Source organism: Blennius ocellaris (genome assembly GCF_963422515.1).
Source record: "Blennius ocellaris genome assembly, chromosome: 1".
Classification (NCBI taxonomy): domain Eukaryota; kingdom Metazoa; phylum Chordata; class Actinopteri; order Blenniiformes; family Blenniidae; genus Blennius; species Blennius ocellaris.
In genome coordinates, this window is record NC_137650.1 from 16615245 (window position 1) to 16636353 (window position 21109).

At 43.0% G+C, this 21109-nt stretch overlaps 2 protein-coding genes across 4 annotated transcripts in view; one reads left to right on the forward strand and one right to left on the reverse strand.

Moving 5' to 3' along the window:
• dpy19l3 (dpy-19 like C-mannosyltransferase 3) overlaps window positions 1–9071 on the forward strand; it is an 83605-nt gene extending 74534 nt beyond the window's left edge. For all 3 annotated transcript variants that reach the window (XM_080501883.1, XM_080501882.1, XM_080501884.1), the window contains 2 exons: window positions 1064–1222; window positions 6980–9071. In XM_080501883.1, coding sequence (XP_080358009.1) covers window positions 1064–1222; window positions 6980–7183 — 363 coding nt within the window. In that variant the 3' untranslated portion in view covers window positions 7184–9071. The remainder of the gene's footprint in view (window positions 1–1063; window positions 1223–6979) is intronic.
• A 10069-nt stretch (window positions 9072–19140) lies between these two features.
• LOC308132290 (neural-cadherin) overlaps window positions 19141–21109 on the reverse strand; it is a gene marked incomplete at both ends in the record, with an annotated part of 403944 nt that continues 401975 nt past the window's right edge. The window contains one exon of the mRNA XM_080499326.1: window positions 19141–19779. Coding sequence (XP_080355452.1) covers window positions 19141–19779 — 639 coding nt within the window. The remainder of the gene's footprint in view (window positions 19780–21109) is intronic.

A 21109-nucleotide genomic window follows, 5' to 3' on the forward strand; every position in this document is an offset into this window, starting at 1 on the left:
TTGATGTTTTGTTATGTTGTGTCCACTTCTCCTAAGGAATTTGTTTTATTAATCAATGTTTTCTTTGAAATGTTTACAATTTGCTTATTTTGGCTGGATTGGAGCCTCTTGCAGGCTGCTTTTGGCCCACTGGTCGTATGTGCTGTGAAGTTGTCGACTGTCTCAATGCTAATGGTGTAGAAGGATCGGTGAAAACTGCCTGAAGCTCAGTATTGGGTTTTTTTTTTCCAGCCATAATGGGCAATTTGGCACAAAGATCACCGGTGATGCTGTGAATTTTAGCTTTGAGTTCAAACCAGCAGACTGCAGCGGCGAGCTCCAAGCCAGCTTCCTGTGTCTCCCGCACAGTGTTGGCCAGATTATCTGGGATGTGAGTCAAGACCAAGGCCAAAGCAAAACCAATACTTTAAGTAGCCAAGACCAGGGCCAGCCTCAAGTACTACAACAATATCTGCATCACGTGGAGTTTCTTAGACATGCCTCATGACACCAATCACAGCCCCTGTGGTCTGTCCTTGTCGTTAGAGGGTGTGCTTTTGTCTACGACGAGGCTCTGTGTGTCGTTGGTGTTTTTAACTGTACATTGGGCTGATCTCTACACTTTTTTCCACACTGCACACAAACATTTCCTGCTACTGATACCTGTGAAACAACTGTGAACAAGTTAATCACTGAGTGTTTGCTTCTGACTGAAAATTACAGCCAAAACCAGCTTTGTATAACATCAGAGCATCTTCATATTTTCACCACTAATCATGAGAAGGTAAAGCAACCACTTACGTCAATGTGCTGTTGTGTGTTTGTTTGCTGCCGAGAAAAACATTGATTGTGAATTCCAAAGAGCAGGAATTTGTTTTGTGTTGCACTGCTAATTGTTGCAGCCTTGTGATATTTAAGATTCAACTAACTCTCATAAAATAAAATAAGTTATAAAATAACTGTGGCTGTTAAATGGCTTCCAACAGAGATTCTCCTTCCAGCAGGAAGGCCAGGCTCGGAAGTGCACCATTAAAAATCCACGTTGTGCTAAATGAGTGCTTTCTTTTGGTGTGTGCCTGTGCAGGTGTATCAGGTGTATGCTCGCCGGTCGCCTGAGGAGGTGTACGACATCCTGCGGGCTGCTGGGGCCGACTACGTGGTGCTGGAAAACAGCATCTGTTATGAGCGCCGGCACAGGCGAGGCTGCAGACTGCGGGACCTGCTCGACCTGGCCAACGGACATGTGGGTGGCATTTATTTAACGTGACTCAGAGTGTGTGTGTGTGTGTGTGTGTGTGTGTGTGTGTGTGTGTGTGTGTGTGTGTGTGTGTGTGTGTGTGTGTGTGTGTGTGTGTGTGTAAGCTCTCAGCCTCCGCAGGGAGATCAATAGCCTCGCTTCTTATCTCCGCCTCGCTGTCTCTCACTCTCCCGTTGTCACTCTCTTCCTTCCTCTCTTGATTTTGATGTCGGACGCGGCTCGCTGGCTATTTGGATTACCGGAGGCGAGACGAGCTTCAGTCTGGCCCAGTGTGATGTGAGACACATGAAACACCGGAGACGCTGAAGTGTGTGTTTGCGCGGCGCCGTAAATGTCACACAGCATACACAACATCTGACACCTAGACAGCTTTATTGGAGCAGCTCTGGCTTTATGGTCTCGCGTCTGTCCTCTTCTCCTTATACGTCTCGTTCTTTTGTCTTATTCATTACTCACTGTTTTCACTTCATTTTTCTATCAGTCTTCTTTTTTACCTTTCATTCTGACTTCTACTCTTCATTTGCCTCTGGTTGCCAGCAACAGTTAGGTGTTTGTCCATCTGATTCTTCTTTGAAGAGTTTCTCCAGACCAAAGGGAGGAAGTTCTTTAAATCTGGTGGTCAAATGGTCTCACAATTTTATGTCTTATGGTTTACTTTCTCAATCCTAAGAAAACATCAAGGGAATGGCTCATATTGTTCATATCTACGGCTCCATATTATTCATAAAGATGCGCTCTTCAATACTAATTGGACTTGCAGCTAAAACAGCCAGAACAGCTTTAAGGAAAAGAAATGAAAGGAAAGCAAAAAAGGACAACAATAAAGAAAAAGAAAAAAAGAAAAGAAAAAATGACCAATTATTAGGATAACGAAATCTGCTCTAACTGTTAGGAAACACATTGCAGCTTTAAATACCTTGAGAAGCAATAATAGCCAAGATGTATGAAATGTCTTAAGCGGGATAATTCATGGGGAAAAAACACTTTAAAAACAGATAAAGATGGAATAAAATCTAAATTGTACCTATGACACTTACATTCATCACATTAATGCAACCTCATCTTTTGTAGGTAGAACCATTTGTTTTTTAAGGTGTTTTTTCTTCATTTAAGGTAATCGGCATGTTTTGTGGCTCCAGAAATCATTAAAACTGCTCTTTTGGTCATAGAGGTTGCAGGTGCCTGGTTTGATTAAAACTTGGTGGGTGTTTCTCTTTTGTGTAACTGCTGCTATCTAAACTCACAAGTTACAACCAAGTCGGGAGTTTGATTGAAGCACAAACCAAGGAGCTCCAAACAGGCCGTACATAGATCATTCCTGACTTTCAAATTCCGCCCTCTAGGTTTGTCTGGTGTCCAGGTCTTATGTGGTAAAAACCCTCTGGGAGAAAGATCCAACAGAGCCTGCCTTACAGTCACAGCACCTGTCCAATAGTTGTTTAATTTTCTTCTTTTCATGCGATGTCCATGTTTGCAGAAAAACAACCAAACTTTGATACGGACCGAGCAACCACACCACCATTTAGCCTCAGACCACCGACCATTGCTTCTAGCACAGTTTGTACCAAATTCGACATGTGTGTATTTACTGCTTGTTTTTGTCCAAAGTACCGCGAGCCCATCACAATGCACTCCAGAACGAAAGATCTTTATCCCTTAAAGACGAGTAACTGGACTGTGTCGCGGATAACACAGCTCTTGTTCAGAGGCGCAAAAAAAGAGTCCAAATTGCCAAATTGTTTTGCAGCAGAGATTTTTTGCAATGTCCCAGTCCCTCTTGTTACGGTTCTCTCTAAAAGCTTCTTTTTTCCCCTCTCTGGGCCTTTTAGCTGCAGAGTCCACCAAACACTCTTTGATAAACCCCCATCAGAGAATGGCTTTCTGTTTTTAGTGATTTTTTTTTTCTTTTCCTGGGATATCACAAAGCTGGTGCTGGTTGCTCCATCTCTGGGTGTGTGAAGTTTGGGGGGGGGGGGGGGGGCGGGCTTGTTGATTTTGCAGCCCAAACAGTAGCGCTTCAGATGTGGGCACCCGCTCTGCATCAGTCAAGTGTTGCGGCTCAGTGATGGCGATTCAAACTGTAATCCCTCAGCACAGTGGCCCGGAGCCCCGTAAAGCAGACACACAGCTTTACCTTTGACTTCAGTCTGTAAATACTTGGTAATCTGTGTGTTTTCAAACATTCTGCAATCTTTCTGTTTTTAATGTGACATTTGTGAGTTCTAACAGCTAAACTCACATCTCTGCTTTGCATATGTTCGGCAAAACATCACAGCCAACGGCCAAACACGCCCAACTTTTTTTTATATCACAAGCCTTCGGGGAGCTGTTATTGTTTACCTATATTGCTATTGGTCAAGGGTGTTTAACATCAGGACCCGAGCCAAAACCAGCCTGCAAGACACGCCAATCAGCCAAACCACCAATAAATGGTAAAAATATCAAAGGAAACATTGATTTTTTAACTACTTTCTTAAGAGCTGTGACACGACACGGCACTGACACCCGAGCTGAGATAGCGTGATGCCGCTATCAAAGCTAGCGAGCTGGTCGCTATCAGAGTAGCCGAAAAGCCATGCCGAAAAGCAGCTGTAAAAACAGCCAGAATGCGACTGCTGCAGGAGATATGGGACGTCAACCAAATTGGTTTGGGGATTTCTCGCCAAGCACATACTGTAAATGCCGCGACGAGACCCTGTTCAAGTTCCACTAGTTTCATTTTCGTAGGACGAAAGTATTCGTGGACGCTTATGACTCGTTATTCTATCGTAGCTGCGACTGAGCTTGTTTTCATCGTGCGAGTTCATGATGAAGAGGTAGTGAGAGTTTCTCACTCTGGCTGCCATGACGTTATAAGTCACTGGTTCACACTGACGAGGTCGGCTTCAGTCTCCTGAGTTCATGGTGAATAGTGATTAGCCCTCGACATGAACACACACACACACACACACACACACACAGACACACACACACACACACACACACACACACACACACACACACACACACACACACACACGGAGGCTGGTTTTGCCTTGGAGCTTTGTGGAGACGTGGAGCCTTTTCAATCTGAACCAGAGCAATTTGTTACACTTTTAAAGACAATATGTCATATTTGAACCAGAATGAGGAAGATAAAGAGAGGTTTTCTGTACGGATCGCCATCGCAAGCTTCTATCTTTTCTGTCTACAACTGTTTTGTGGCATTCTTGCCAAATTGTTGGTGTATGCATTTTATTCTTCACAGTGTAAATAATTGGTATCTAATAGTTTGCCTGAAGCCATTACATCTGCTGGATCATTTTGTTCCTCCATGACAACAGGACATATGGCACATCCCATCTTTGATCTTTCTTAGAGCAGATTTCACTCGTTATCTGTGGATACGCAGACTCTTACACATTTGGTTTCTGCAGCTATTTTAGCATCCGTTGTTGATTTAGGCCACAATTATCAAGCTATGGTTGTATTTTCCCTCAAAGCGCTTTCTTAAGCTTCCCTTCTTGTGTATCTGTAGAAAACCTGTGAAAACCTGAAATGTTCCTCTGTGTATTCTGACACATGGTTTAAACAAACAGTGGGATTTCAGCTTCAGCAATGTTATTTTTACCCAATAAACAATTAAATCCTTTTCTGCATGAATAAGAAGGTGTTTCTTTGCCTTTCTTATGTCTTTTTGGAGGACTGAATTAAAACATCAGTGGTGGCTCAGATGGATAAATGTAGGTATGTCAAGTGAGATTCCTGCATAATACTGACTTGGAACGAAAACCCGATTTACAAAATGTTTTCAATTGAAAACGAAAAACGTTTGTTGCGTTTGGGGTGTCTGTTTACTCCATCATGCTGCTCAGAGCCACGGAAACGCAACTTTTTCTTCCACCTCAGAATCACAAACGGCAAATAACCGATAAGATACTTTGTCAACAGAGGTAAAACCCTCTGTAATTGTGTATTTCTCTCGCTCTCTCTTCTCTTTTTCCTTTTTTTCTTTTGAAATTTTGCCAGTGCGTATTATTTCAAGGTGCGCTCAATAGTCCGGAAAATACGGTAGTTCTCCCACACATGCACTAGAAAATAGACTATAACAATGGCACTCTCGAGAGTGTCATGACTCCCAGTCCATATTCTCCTGGGATACAAATGTCCGAGTACCAACTCGTGACCCAAGATGAAAACCACATCGTTTTCAACGTTTCTGTGATTACTGTGTAAACAGACATCGTTTGCAAAAAGTTGCAGGGGGAACGTGAAACTTCTCTCAAACAAAAACGTAAAAGCAATGCATTTTCACTTGAGCCGTTGTCATATGATCGGGTCCTAATTTGTGAGTCTAAACATAATCTACCAGTGTCTGAACAGCCTCAGCTGACTGCCAACTGGTCCACGTCATTTTCTTGGTTGGCTGAAAACTTGAAATAAAAAACTCAGGACTTTAAATTGTGTGAATAACTTATGATCGTAGCAAGGCATTTTAGTAGGAGGAAGCAATTATGGCATATTAAGGTCATCGAGTCTGTATAATCAGTGCCTCTTAATAGCCTTTATAGCATTCCTTCAGTCTTCACTACATATATAATACGAGTCTCGACAGACATTAAGGTCAATTGCCACTTTGCTCATTGGTGAAGATGTATAACTGTGAAGCAGTAATTGTACTCTCTTTTTTGCTGTTGTCAAGCCGTTATTTCATATTTTTTATGTCTCCCTCTGTCCACGCAGTTATCCAAAGTGTTCATTTCATGTATCCATGATCATTACAAACTACGCTTTTTGTGCCAAACAGACCATATCATTTAAAGGTTTTCCTTCAGTCTTCAACATTTTCCCTGTAGCTGTTGCATTCTGGGTGTTTTTACAAACTCCCCCTGACAACATGGCTTTGAGGCTAGTTTAATAGCAGCGAAGGTAGCAAGCTTACATGGCAACGTCATGATACATCAGCTCTGGTCCCAGTGTTGTGATTTTGTCCAAAACTCTAAAGAAATTTGTTAATGACAAATCCATGTTCAAAATTTTTGACCAATTTCTTGTTGGTTTGACGAGATTTGACACAATATCATTCAGGTCATACAGTTGTCATTTTTCATATTATGAATCCCACTTTAAGTCCACATGAAATAAAGCATTTGAAACATAATTTATTAACTCACGTTCAATGTTTGCAATCCTTTGACACTTGACACATCAAACAGTTTCCAGAAACCTCTCATGTGAAACAACCTATTGAGCCCTGAAGCTGTTGTGTGGAATTGTAGATACACATGATTTGATTGGAAAGATCGGCTTCTAACTGAACAAAGAAATACTTGGTTCTAAATGTTATTATTCGTTTGTTCCCTCGGAAAAGCCGCCCATCAACCGTCCCTCTTTCTTCCACTCCGGTGTGAAATTCCATCATGCACATCTTTATATTTATTGTTTTTGAATGTGTCAAGTTAAGCTTTCTGTGTCTGACACTTCATCAATATAGCAGTCAGTAGATTGTGAAGGAGAGCACTTGAAAGAAGACTGAGAATCACTTTGGCTCTGCCCTTCTTAATGCTGTGAAGCAGCCTCGCAGAGTTTGTGTGCCAAATCTCGCTGGCAGCAGTGCAAAGTGAAATCAGAATGCGTGCGAGCAGCCGATGACCCCGTTTCTGATGTTTATTTAACTAGATCCCGAGCGTCTCGCTGACGTATCGACGAAAACACAGACATTCTCTAACCCTGTGCCGTTCTCGGCGCTCCTTCTCTCGTCAGATCATGGACGGTCCGGGAGACAACGACCCCGACCTCGTTGCCGCCGGCCACCCCCGGTTCTGTGAGGCCATCAAGACGGACCAGGTGGCCTACACCGCTCTCTTCACCAGAACGTTCCAGAACAAAACCTTCCACGTGTACCGGGTCAAGAAGAAACGCAAGAAAAGTGTCAAGGGCTCGCCGGAGCCCGGCATGACTCAGTAGCGGGACGGAGGCTACGAGGAGTTCCCGAGCAGTGGCCGGAGGGACGGAGGAGAAGAAAGCATCCCGGCTGCTCCTCTGTCTCCGCTCTGCACTGCGCCCGGCTGCAACCCAGCCCATTATTCTTTCAACACGTGGCTCTTTGAACTGCGGTGTGGCAGCGGTGGGCCAATTTAAGCTCGGGGCTGAAAAGTTTGAGTTAGTGGAGAAGTGGAGTCCCCCCCCCCCCCCCCCCCCCACACACACACACACACACACACACACACACACACACACACACAACACAACACAACACAACACCCCCCCACCCACAGAAAAAACACAGGACCTGTTTACATGACAATGTTTCAGGTGACGCATCATTTTAGCATTTTTGATTCAAAATAGTTTTGTGTTTACAAGGCAACGTTTTGAAAACGTGAGTACAAATAGACAGTCTTACAAATCTCTCATTTTGCATATAACAAATAGAAATTTAGCTTTTTGATGACAGCAACAGATTTGAAATAAATGAAAGGCTTTGAACTGGGGCAGAAAATGCATCGTTTTCTGTTTTCAATTCAGAAAGATGTCGTGTTTATACGACAACACTTGAAAAACGATGTCAGTTTCCATGGAAATGGCAGAAATGCCTGAAAGTAATGATATATTCATGTAGAGCCTCTCGTGGGCACTGTTGGTTGTCTTTGTAATGAAACCAGACACACATGCAGCACATAACAATCGTCTCTAAACAATAACAGTGGAAGTACACAGACATTCATATGAACGGACGACCAAGTTGGATTGTTATTAAAGTGACTGTCAACTAGAATTTGAGTTACTCGGGCTGCATTGTGCATGCGCAGTAGCCTTGTTTCAGAAAAAATTGCGTCCTCTCTTGTTTTCATAGAGACTGAACTTTTTTCATTTTGTTAGTCATTTGGCATTTTCAGTGGCTCTGAGTGCCGTTGTCGTGTAAACACACAAGAGTTTTGCGTTTTCACTTGAAATCGCTGTTGTGTACACAGGTCCTTAAAGTGGATGCTCAAACGTAATTTCACAACATCGACACTGATTCTTATTGAACTCTAAACGGAAACGTGGAGATGTGCAGATTGCTCTATTTTTGTAGGTGAGTTCTTCTTTGCCAATAAAAACTACAAATAAGCTGATCTGGGGATTTGACCCGACTCCAGTTGGATCCAAGACAGCGCCTGCTGCTGGAATCCAACCTGAGATTTTAATCAGGAGCGCGACAGATTTTTCTAAATGCCACTACAGCTGCAACTTATTCGAGTCAGACGCTATTAAACATGTGCAAACTACCACTTCAGGAATGTACTATTTCAGGAGGTTGTTTTTCAAGTTTAAAACAAAACTGAAAAAAAAAAGCTGTGACAAGTTGGAAAAAAAAAAGTATTTATTTTGAGGATCTGATGGAGAATGGATTCAACATGAACTTGACCTTTATTGTTCTGAATGAACAGGAAAGGTGCTTCACCAATGAACCCAAACATTCTCTTCTTCAATCTTGGTCTCCAATATTTGTATTTGTGTTGCCCTTCCATGTTTTTACCACTGAAAAGGTTTGGATGTCGTCTCAGTAGCTGTGTAGCACCTGGCCAGGTGAGCCACTTACAAACTTGTCAGTCGCTCCCCGAGCTTCACCCTCTCTGTATTGTGCCATTGTATTGTTGTCAAGACTGTACATAATCCTGAAACAAAACCAGAGAAACAGACAAAGTAAAGCGAACCAGTTTTCTCATGGACTCATTAGCTCATTCTCTGATGCCTCATGAAATTATATGACGCATTCTTGACTGTTTTTTTTTTTAATAAGAAAAAGAAGTAACGGAGAATGTGTTCACAGTGTTGGTTTATCTGATTCAAGTAAAACGAACCTTGTTGCAACAAACTTTGTGTGATTCATTTGAGGAAATGTAAAAAGGTAACGTCTGAACTCATTCTCTATGGCAGACAAGGAACCCTTCAAGCAGAACATATCACTTTTTCTTTATTTTTTTTCAAACAAATCACCTTTCTAGCCCTGATCTACTCACAACAGACCTTGGCTTGCTGCAAGTCTGCAAAATATGAGAATATTAGTCACACTAAGGCCACGTTTATACAAGTTTCAAGTTGTGATGCAAACATTTTGTTTCTATTTTGCTGCTCGGAGCTCCCGAAAATATAACTTTGTGAAAACACTATTCACTTTTGAAAAACGGGGGTGGATGTTGGGGGGGATGTTGCTTCTCTAAAATGCTCCTGGTCCTGGTCTTCGTCCTGGTCCTGGTCACCACAGCGGTAGTTCTGCACATGCTCAGGAGTCGAACAATCAAACTAGAAGTACGAGTGTCCGTCTGGGCAAACATTGTCTTCAAAAGGTTGTCCTTTAAACGTGAAACTTCTCTGCATCATAAATGCTGAGACGATGCATTTTCAACTTGAAACGTGTACATGATGCTTCAACCAACCTCATGGTATTGTGGATGTTATTGCTTTGTTTGAATTTTGATCGATATGTCAAAATGTTATTGGCCACACAAACCTTTGATTTGCCATCCAGGAATATTTCCCTGCTGAACAAGACCTAACAATAATGAAAAACCTCTCTTCTCGTCCAACCTGCCGAAACAGAAGGTACCCCAAGATGAGATTTTCTGCTCATCTCTAGTCTATATGCTGGAGACTAGAACTGAAAGTGAAAGTAAAACCACTGTATGTCATGTAAACATGGGTGTGAACATACACCTGATCCTAATGAATCCCTGTCCTCTCTGATCAAAATTAACAAATCAACCTGGTGTTACATCTTTAATGCCATTAAAATGTTTCTTTTTTTTTTTACCACATTGTTGCCTACATTATGATCTGAGCTGTTTTATAGAAACAAAACAGCTCAGATCATAATGCATAATACAATGTACCTTTTTAAGACATTAACAATGTCTTAAAAAGGTACATTTGTTAAGTTTGCGCCCATTTTCTTCCCACTGTATTGTGTTTAAATGTGTCTGGGAATGCCCAAACTGCAAAGGAAGTAAGGTGAGGGTGGCTGATTCCAATTAGAAAACAATTAGCGCAGAGTGTGCAGCCCCCAGTGAGAAATGATCAGTGCACATTCAGCCCAACAGGTGCAGACATAATTCACACGTGCATTGCTGGAGAAAGCTGATTTTGGAAACTTTGTGGGGCAGCTCGTGAAAACCTTGTTGGAGTGTACATTTAATAACGTCTGATTGGAGAGGGGGAAAAAATTGGGGTACTTTTTACTTTTTACTAAAGAAACTCTTTGAAAAACCGGGTCCAGATGGTTTGATCCTCGTGAGCTTTTGTGTTGCTTTTCTACTGGCAAGGAGCCAAGTGAGAGGCACCTCATTGCGTCACCATAAAACGTTAGTGTGTCACTGCACAGCCGTTTACCTAACTCCACTGGTGCTATACGTAATGATAGAAGAACTCATTGCATCCATGCAAGTCCTGTTCCATTGCTGCTTTATCTTACAATCTATGTTGAGATTGTATGTATCTACATGCTCAGCTGTTGTTTTAAAAATGGCCGTTGTGCTTTCCAGCGGGCTCTATAACTCCGCCCCCAGCTGCTGACGTATCGGCGCTGACGTCACTGGAACGGCAAAGAGTTAGTGCTCGCTAAGCACCAGTTTAGAGAGCCTGGAGCCCGAAACACCAGGAACTGGAGCCAAGTCAGGATCTGGCTCCGAACTAGACCTGCAACCTGCTTGGTGGAAATCAGACTTTAGGATCCCGTCACTTTGTCTGTCGGCAGGCCACATGTGGCCGCCGGGACAAATGTCATCAATTACTGCTGCAAAGATAAAGAAACACAATTCTTTTAGCTTCTATTGGCGGCTGAGATGCTTAAATGGTTTCCCCCCCTCTCTAAATCTGAGGTCGGAACCCGTACCAAGTGATATTTGTGACAGTGTTGTTGTTGTGATTGCTGTCATGTTTTTCTTTGTCGCCTCTGTGATTCTCAGCAGCAAGTCTCAACCTTTTCTCTCAATTCACACACACACACACACACACACACACACACACACACACACACACACACACACACACACACACACACACACACACACACACACACACACACACACACACACACACACACACACACACACACTCACATGAATAATGTAAGTGGTGAGGAAATTGCAGCAGGCTGACAACGGCGCTGATTCCCCGCCACAATCCAAAATAGTTCGAGAGCGACGGAGAGATGCAACACTTGCATATCAAACCGGCTCGGTAGTGAGAGGAGAAAGTGAGGAGGAGAAAGAGGATTCATGATTAAACAGAGAAAAGCAGAACGCGTCAAACATGGTTTCAACATGCTCTCAAACCCGTCCTCATTTCCACCCCTCCCGTCCGATCGGGGGTGATTGAGCGGTGGGAGTGGCGTGGTTAATTACTGGTTGGCCAGCCATTAACTGCGCCCCCCACCCCCCACCCCCCCACCCCTGCCCCCCCCCCCTTCTGGGTTTGTCTATATTTGTATACTGGTTAATAAGGACCTCTGTCTTTGATAATCCACCTGCCGGAGCGCTCTCTGTGAGCGCTTGTCGCAGGGCTTTTGAAAATGTGTTGCTGGTTAACGGCGAGGCCTCATTGTAATGCATACCAATTGGATGAGCGGGGAAGGGCACAGAGCGTCCCCACATTCATATTGATGTTTAATTTAGGAGATGTCTGATTGCTTTATTTGAGAGCCAAGTGATTCCATTATGTTGGCCTAATAACAGTCAACTAATGTAATATTTTTTTCCTGGCACTGTTAATTTCCATACATATTGGGATTAGTGGTTTGTTCGGAGGCGTGCCGTCTGCCTATGGCTTTTCTAATGAAGAGGGGATGAAGGCCTAACAACCAGGTGCGCCTGCTGGAGCGCTTTAATAACTGGAGGGTTTTGTTTGTTGTAGCTGAAGATCAGATATTGGAAAAACCTTGTTGGTTAGCAATACATTAAAAAAAAAAGTGAAGCATTTCTTTCTAGAGGAAAGATCTGTTTGATCTGGGAAGTTACTGATTCTGTCCAGAACAAGACGTCCTGGACTCAGTTATCCATTACAAACCTTTACAACAAGGATGCACGATAACTATCGGTACTGATGATTATCAGCCTGATTTTGGAAAAAATTACATCGCACAGGTAAATTAAATTTTTTTGCTGATCCAGTTCTAAATAGCCAACATTGCCTTGTTTTCGCTCATTTGCAGTCTGTGATACTGCGCCTGTTTTCGGTGCATTACGTCATATTGATCAAAACATCCAACCTACAGCTTTGCCTTTCTTTGTATAAACTATTAAAAACGGAATCGGTTATCCATACTAGCACTGGTTGAGAGAAGTAGGAAGTTATCGGTATCGGTGGGAGGAAGAAAATATTGTGCATTCAGTTTTGCTGAATGGGACACAGATCTGATGGAAATGATCTGAGATAGCCATTGTTAAATCTATTGTCTTTCTTGCTGCTTCTTTAATTATAAGTTAAAGTTTAGCTGATATGTCTTCTTTGCTCATATAATTTGACAGCCAAAATGCTATCAAATGATCAACATACAGTTTTGCTGAAAATCTTTCCTGGAATTCACAGCTTTGGCTCTTTTAATAAAATAGTTGGGGTGACTGTTGTACACATGCTGTAAAAATTCCCTTTTGCAATGATCAGTGTCAGTTATTCCCTATAAAACCCCAAAACACCAGGGCCACACTGATGCTACTTTTCTAGTTACTTGCTGATACCGAGTACAAAGTACTTATTTAATGCCATAAAGACTTTCTCATATAAATTTCATCAACTTGTTGGTTCCCATCTCTTAAAACTGAAGGTACGTTTTAAATTTCGAAATATGAATTTCTATATGAGCGTGTTTTTGCCTTTTTCAGATCTGATCACAGTATTCTGAGTCTGGCTGCAGTTTTCCCATAGAAGATGTGACGATGCCTCCCTGCCTGGTTGGAAGTGTGTTTTGGCTCTTTGCTGCAGTTGGCTGGAAGTGAATCAGCGTCACTGAAGTCCTTCAGGATTCGAAACCTAAGGAGGGAAAAGTCGGTGCGGATCCTGGCGAAGGGTTGACTCTATAGATGAAAATAGATGGAAACACTCGAGAATGATGAGTACAATTTTATTTGGCGACAAATGGATGGATAATGCTTGAGGCGGAGATTAAAAACAACAATAACAAAAAAACTGCAGGAATGCAATTTGCAACGTGGGAAGCCCTTGACTTGTAGTCCAATAAGCCAACCCCCCCCTCCCAAAAAACAACAAAACATTTTATAGTGAAAAATATAAAATCTGATTCAAATCTCTTGGGGGCAGAAGATCTCCATCGTTCAGCTGCATCCAGGAAGTGTTTGAAGCAAGTGATGCAGCAGGACTTCTTGTTTTCAATATGAGAATAATGTAAGTTTTAATGTCCTTCCATCTGATCATGTATCCTCTCTTTGAGGAAATATGAGTTTATATTCGAAGTTGGACTCAATTTCTATTCCTAATTAAATGCATTTTAATATATTGAAGATGTTTTAAGCAGAATCCTAAAATGTCACCTCTGGACCCACTGGGAGTAAAGATTTGTGGTTTGTTCGATGCTATTACGTATTTAAAGTGCAGTATTTAGGTGTCGCGTTCAAACAGCCACATTTTGAAAACAATGTCCGTTTCCAAAGAAATGGCAGAAACACTGAAAATATTGCTGTTAGCATGTTGGGCCACTAGTTGGTGCTGTTGTTTGTTTTTCCAATGAAACCACACTCACATGCAGCAGAGAACAATAAGCTGTAAATATTAACAATGGGAGAACACAGACATGCATGTGGACAGACTCTGTTCATGTTTATCTTTAGGACGAGTTACTCTTGCACAATCTTCAGCTTTTGTTTTTATCAGCAAATTTCGTGTCATGACACAAAGTTTTTTAAGATCTGTGTCGTACAGTGTAGCAATTGCTAAAATCCCAATGTGTCAGAGCCTCTAAGTCTTGCTTACATGACGTTTCAAGGAAAAACACATCATGTTTGTGTTTCATTAATGTTTTGCTTTTGCACAGCAACATTTTGAAAACAATGTCTGTTTCCATGGAAATGGCAGAAACGTGCCACTCATGGGTGAGGTTGGTTGTCTTTTTTGTTTGTTTGCTTTTTTAAATGAAGCCACACACATATTCTGTGGCTGTGGTACCACGACCAATAGCAGTGTTCCAGAAAAGACGCGTTTCAGTGGTTCAGACGCTCAAAACGCGACAAAACTTTTCAATTTTCCTCTTGAAAACATCATGTAAATGGGGCCTCATGTAAGAAATGTGAAGTCAGTTTATGTTCTGACTGTTCAGTTAATGCTCTTTATCTTGATCTGTTCTGGCTTCAATACAGATTATTTCAGTGATATGATCAGAATGTTTATTTGTTTGTTTTCTTTCAGTTTCACACTTTATGGCATTAAATCTGGCGCAACACGTTTTGGTTTCCTCTTATGTTTTGAAGAGAGAGTTTATTATTAGCAGCTGTGAATCTCAATATTAATCACATTGGGTGTGACAGTACATCTCGTTTCTCCCAAATTAATCTTTTTAAATGCACGATAATCACAGAAACCATGATGGAATAGCTGTGCTTAACATTCAGAGGAGTACTACCGTTATGTTTTCCTCCAGTAAAGCGTGACTTTGTCCCAGTCGGTGCAATTCACTGATGCATTTACTTTGAGAATATTAACTTAAAAATGAAGTGCAAGAGTCCAACATGTTGCCAATGCTCCTTTGTATTCAGGTTGTTTTTCACACTGATGCTCAGCTGTCTTTTTCATGTAAGAAATGTATCCAAATATTCTCCTTGAAATGGGGAATTTCTTCAATTTAATCAGTTTGATTCTGTTCAACAGCTTTTGAGGGTGTTATAGTTATAGTATAGGTTAGGTTTCAAGAGGATTCAATAAAATCTTCGGACATGCAGCTGGTTCTTTTCAGATTAGTTGTCACAATCCTGAAATATCACATCTGTCTGGGTGTAAAGATAATTCTTTTAAGTGGCTTGTTCGATGATATAACATATGTAAGGCCCGGTTTACACGCCGACGTCTTGTTTTCAGAAATGTTTTGTGTTAAAACGGAAATATTTGGAAAAGTATGTCGTTAGCAAGCAGGTTTTCCTAAAGTTGTGTTTTTCTCCTTGTCCATTAAGACAGACTCAGAGTGTTTTCATAAAGTTTCACCTTGGAAGCCATTTTTAAAGAGTTATGCTTTCAGTGGCTCTGAGCACTGTTGTGTAAACGGGCCTCAAACTCTCCAACACATTGTTCCAAAAGTCAGATGAGTCCATCTATATGGCCTCCAACCGTCGCACCTGTTCTTCTGGGTTTTGGACGGGCTCCCGTTTTTAAAGCTCGATTAGTCTTCATTAGATTATTAAGAAAAGAACAGTTTAATCTAAAGCACTCAACCATGTTCGAAACCACAGTTCACATTTGTACGATGTTCATTCTCCCATACAGTCACAAGTCAGCTCAGTCTCCAGTGCAAATAAATGAATTTATTGAGAAAAAAAAAAGCAAATACAAAACACTTATATAACTGTCAAAAGCTCATCACCATCATGTGGATAAAAAATATCTTTTGTCTTTTTTTTTGTTAAATCGTAGAAGCTGCACATTTTAAACCTTTGCTGTTTTGTCTTCCACCGAAGGAGGAAAGAAAATCAAATAAAAGCAATAGTTGTAATTAATTTCTCTTTGTATTTACAAATGAGGTAAAAACATTGACTTTGTTCACGACATGTGAGCACCCAGAACACAACATTGAAGAAGCCGCCACTGTTTATGGTACAAATGAATGGTGGAGGAGGAGGAGAGGTGAAGCCTCTGTGTGGCTTCACTCTACACAGGAAACTAAAAACAACACAAAGCGCACAATACAACCCTCCCTCTCAGAGAAATCCCCACGGTGGGGAAAAAAAAAACAAACAAAAAAACTAAGCAGGAAGGAAGAAAAGCCGGTGTCTTACTTTGAGGAATCGCTCTGACCGCCAACTCTCTTTCTTTTCTAAGAGCTGCATTGTTGCCTCAGCTATTCACAAAGTGTTGTTTCTGGAGAGCTGTAATCTGGAAATCCACTCCTCTGTAGGTTTATATTTTTTCAAGCTCTGCAATCCTTTGGTTTCTCCAGCATGACAGTGAGCCATCAGCTCCTATTAGGATTAGTGGCCTGACGTGTTTTCACACTCCTCTTGCCTTTAACTGCTCTGCTCTGCCGACAGACTCGGCTCAGAGGAGCGGAAAAAGAGACACTGCTACAAACGCCACGAAGAGCCAGGATCGGGTCGGAGGTGAGAGCGAGAGAGAGAGAGAGACTGTTGGTTTCATTTTTGCAGAGCTGAAACAAGCACACTGGTGTTATGCTGAGTTCTGCATGACTGCTGAGAGTTGCATGGTCCTCATAGGAGAACAGTTAAATACCCATGATGAAGACCAAATGACCAGCAGTAGTTTCTAAATCAGGGGTGTCAAACATAAGGCCCCGGTCCAAACCACCAAGCAGATGATTAAAAGTTGAAAGGAAAAATTTATTAAAAAAAACCAAAACAAAACGAATTTCTGAAGAGCAACAACTCAACACGGAGACTCGTGCTGAGATATTGATGATGCTGCCATGAAAGATAGCTTCCTGGTCGGTATCGAATTAGCCTTAATGTCTGTAAAAACACCCATGATGCAACTTTGTTTTTAAAACATGTCATTGTATTTTTCATTAGAGTTTCATTAAAGTTGTCTTTATGTTTTGATTGTAGTCATCTGTAGCCAAATCAGAGAGATGTGATCTGGGTGGTGGGGATCAATATTCCACTACCAACCAGAAGGAACTGAAGTCCAGCTGCTATCACCAATCATTGAGAAGGTGGTCCATTGATCTGCTCGCTGGGTGTTTCCAATTTAAGGTCTTCCTGCACATCTAACAGTGCTAAAGGGAGGACCATGACCTATTGCCCTGTCTACAAGGGTTTTACAGTGCTTCTACAGAAAGGTTTCACATTCATTAAACCTTCAGGCTCCTTTTCAGCTGTTCATCCGCTCAATATCTGGTGGATGCAAGATAAATGTTTGCAGATGATAATGGAATAAATGTTCACTTTGCTTCAGAAATATTTTGAGATTGCAAAGAGCGAGCAGCATAGACACGACTCGGGTTGTTATCGTTGTGTTGTGTTTTCCACATTTACATGAGTCTGTGCATTTCCAAAATGTTTCCCTCTGAAAGCCAATTTTCAAGAAGTGCCACTTTCAGTGAAATTGTTGTGTTAAAGAAGCAGACGAATCCTAGTTTTCACCTGAAAGCATCACGCTAACAGAGTCTCAGGTGTTCAGACGGCAGCTTCAACAGTCCCATTCACAGAAGCAAAGGCTGTAAAGTACAATCACAGCTTCCAGACGACCTCCAACTTCGACACTCTGTGTCAGACCATAGAAAGCATCTTATTCTGGCGTTCTGCAGATGTAAATTTTAACATCTTCAGAAGATAACCTTCGGGTGCTGAGAGGCTTCATTCACTCGTGGGATGAATTTGCCAAAGTGGTGAGAGACATCTGCAACCTGCCACCTGAAAGGCCTTGGAAAGCTCTCCAGACGTTAACATGATGGCGGCACACCTTTTGAGGAGAAGTGGAAAACTACCAGCTTCTAGCCGCCAGGTTCTAGTAGAGCTGATGGATCTGGAACTATATATATACTATATATATATATATATATATATATATATATATATATATATATATATATATATATATATATATATATAAATCTTCCTCCCCCATTTGTATTCATAGTGTAGTCACCTTGGAAAGCTGCTTGACATGGTTTGTATTCCGCCGAGCGGTCGTCTGTTGAAAATAGTCTCTTGCAGCCGCCACATTCAGTTTGCCTGAGGAGCAGTGCTTACGAACGGAGCAACGGAACGAGCACTTCCTCCCCTCCGCCGTCCACTCACATCCCTTTGTCACAGAGCGGTTTGAATGTTTCTGTGCGCTCTCCCTCGAGTGGCGAGGTGGGAGCGCCAACGAAAAAGAGAAAATCAAATGAAGACGCGGGCACGGTACTAAGTAGAAAGTAGATGTCTTACAACCTTGTGGTGCGTTGAAAACTTGAAACACCCAACCGATACAGAATTACTCAACCCCGCAAAAGACACGTTACTAAAAGAGGGAGAAGGAAAAAACAAAAAACTGTGGGGGAAATAAACTCACCCTGGAAACCAGTGATGGTCAAAGCACTTTTTTTTTCTCATAGAAACATTGACAGAAGCTGTGTACAGCCAGGCAGCGAGGACACGCTGTGTCCACGATCAAGAAAATCCAAACTCTGAAGGATCCAGGCTACTCAGAATGATCCTGCTCACCCTCACTGTCTCGGTATGTACGTGGCCTCTCTGTACACAATCAGCGGTAAGGTGCTAAAAATACAGTTCTGTGGCACTGATTTGCCCAGGTTAAGAAAGAAAAAAAAAAACCTGGCCAAAAACCTTTTGAATTTACATTTCAGTCCTCGGGTTGACACTCCTTCTTAGGCTTCTTAGGCGTCTGTGACTGGAACAGATTTTCCCCGACAGTGAAGCTAAGCTCCGTCATGATGAGTAGCCCGGACGGAGGGACAAGTCGGGGCCTTGGACCTGACTCTGCAGGTCTGATAACGTCTGTTCCTGTGAAATCGCCATCCGAAGGTGGAGGCAGCGCAGCGCGGCGGACGCTTTGATCTGTCCGTGCTGATTGATGGGGTTCATCATCCGGTAAATACAACACCTTTTCAGCTGTCAGCAGAGTGCTGAGGGGAGAGAGCATGTCTCCCCCTCCTGTCAGTCTCACCCCCCCCTCCACCCACCGCTAAGCGTCTCCTAATTGATTGTTTCACAGGGGAGCGGCGGCCCATTTTTTGGGGTCTCAGTCAGTCGTGGCCTCCGAGTCGCTCAGAGGTCGCTCGCCTCGGCTCGCTCGTACAGCGCCCGCAGCTTCTCAAAGCGAGGCCCCCACTCTGCCAGAGTCTCCTCCCTCCTCCCCTCCGCGCCCCCGTCACCGCCGCTCACCCCCTCCAGCCCTGCGGAGCTGAAGGAGCTGAGGGAGCCGGCGGGCGAGCCCCCGCCCTCGGTGGAGAAGACCTGCAGGGAGTCGAAGGGACCCGTGTCCGGGTGCTGGTCGGCGTCACGGATGATCTCGCACAGGTAGCGGGCCAGGTCCTGGCTGGAGAACGACAGTGAGCGGCGCGCCAGCTGGGACGGGCGGGCCTGGCCCTGCGCCGGCAGCCTGGTGGGGGGAACGTCCCGCCGGACACCACTCGTGGCAGTAGTGGTGGTGGTGGTGCATGAGGAAGAGGAGGAGGAGGAGGAAGTGGAGGCCACAGAGGGGGGCAGGGTGGTGGAGCTGGCAGTCCGACTCAGGGGGTCCAGTGGCTGGACGGACGGGGGTGCAGGGGGTGCCTGGTGCAGGAGGTGGTGGTGGTGGTGTGGGGGAGGAGGAGGGTGGTGCAGGGCTCTGGAGCGGCAGTACTGCACGGACTGGGCTGGACTTGGCTGCAGGGACTTCTGGAGCTCCGCCATATCGTAAGCATTCTGAACACATAGAGACATTTACGTTAGTCCAGAAACACCCTGGAGGCCCCCACCCCTGACAAAATGTGGTTTCTTCATGAACGGACAGAACTGGTTGGGAGACTCCCAGGTTTTAGACCCTCAAAGGTGAAGCAATAAAACACACATGGGACACATTATGACCAAAATCTCTGTTAGCATCATAACCTCGACCGGAATTCAGCTTTTGTGCAAAAGCTACATTTAAACCCAGAACGCTCATTTATGGTCTGTGGAAGCCAAATGTTGGTTACAACCAGAGTCCACTATACTGTGCAGTATGCTGACACCGTGCAGGCAGTGTTGTGATTAGAAGATCCACCTAAAGTCATAGACTTTGTCTACACAACAACGTTACAAGTGAAAATGCTTCGATTTTGAGTTTTCGTTTCAGAAAACAATGTCGATTTTCCATAAAAATGGCAGAAATGATCTAGTTTTCATGTTGGGCCACTTGTGGGTGCCGTTGTTTGTTTTTTGTACCAAAGCCACACACACATGCAGCGGAAAACAATAGGCATTATACAGAAAACAATACACATTATCAATGGGAGTTCACATTCGTATTCACAGACGACCAAGTTGGATTGTTATTACAGTGATTGTCAACTATAAAACTACCAAGTCCCAGGAGAATATGGACTGAGAGTCATGACACTCTGGAGGAAACATTGTTCTGATTGTCCTTTGACTGAGCATGTGCATTGCAACTAGTTATTACCAATGTGGTGCACATGGCCAGTACCAAAGTTTCTTCGTCTACACTGAGTGTTTTCAAATAATTGTGTTTTTAATTGCTCCAAGCATTGTTGTCATATAAGCGGACGCCCAAAACACAATGAAAATGTTTAGTTTTTACTTGAGAATCATTTAAAAAGGGCCTTAGAAGCTGGCGAAAACCAGAAATCCAGGATTTTGGTCCCACAAGGGAAGCAAAACAACCACGCACACATCCAAACACCTTACAAAAGCAGAATTCGCACCAAAAAAAAATTTAAAGAGCAGATGGAAAGTTGAAGTTAGTGGCAAAGCAGTGAAAAGCGGGAGAGATGAAAGCAAACAGAAGGAGTAAAGCAAAGACAAAGACTGAATATTTGTCGAAGGGAGAGCGGGAGAAAGATGAGGCAGAGAAAGAATGAAATATGACAGCAACGGAGCAGAAAAATGAAAAGAGAGCAGAAAAACAATCAGTTCTCCCAATTACATTTACTGTGAGTGCTCCACCTGTTTAAGCCTCCAATCTATCTCCATTTACCCACGGAGGAGGGTAATTCCTGAGCGTCTGCCAGTTTGTTCATGGGACCAGAGCGAC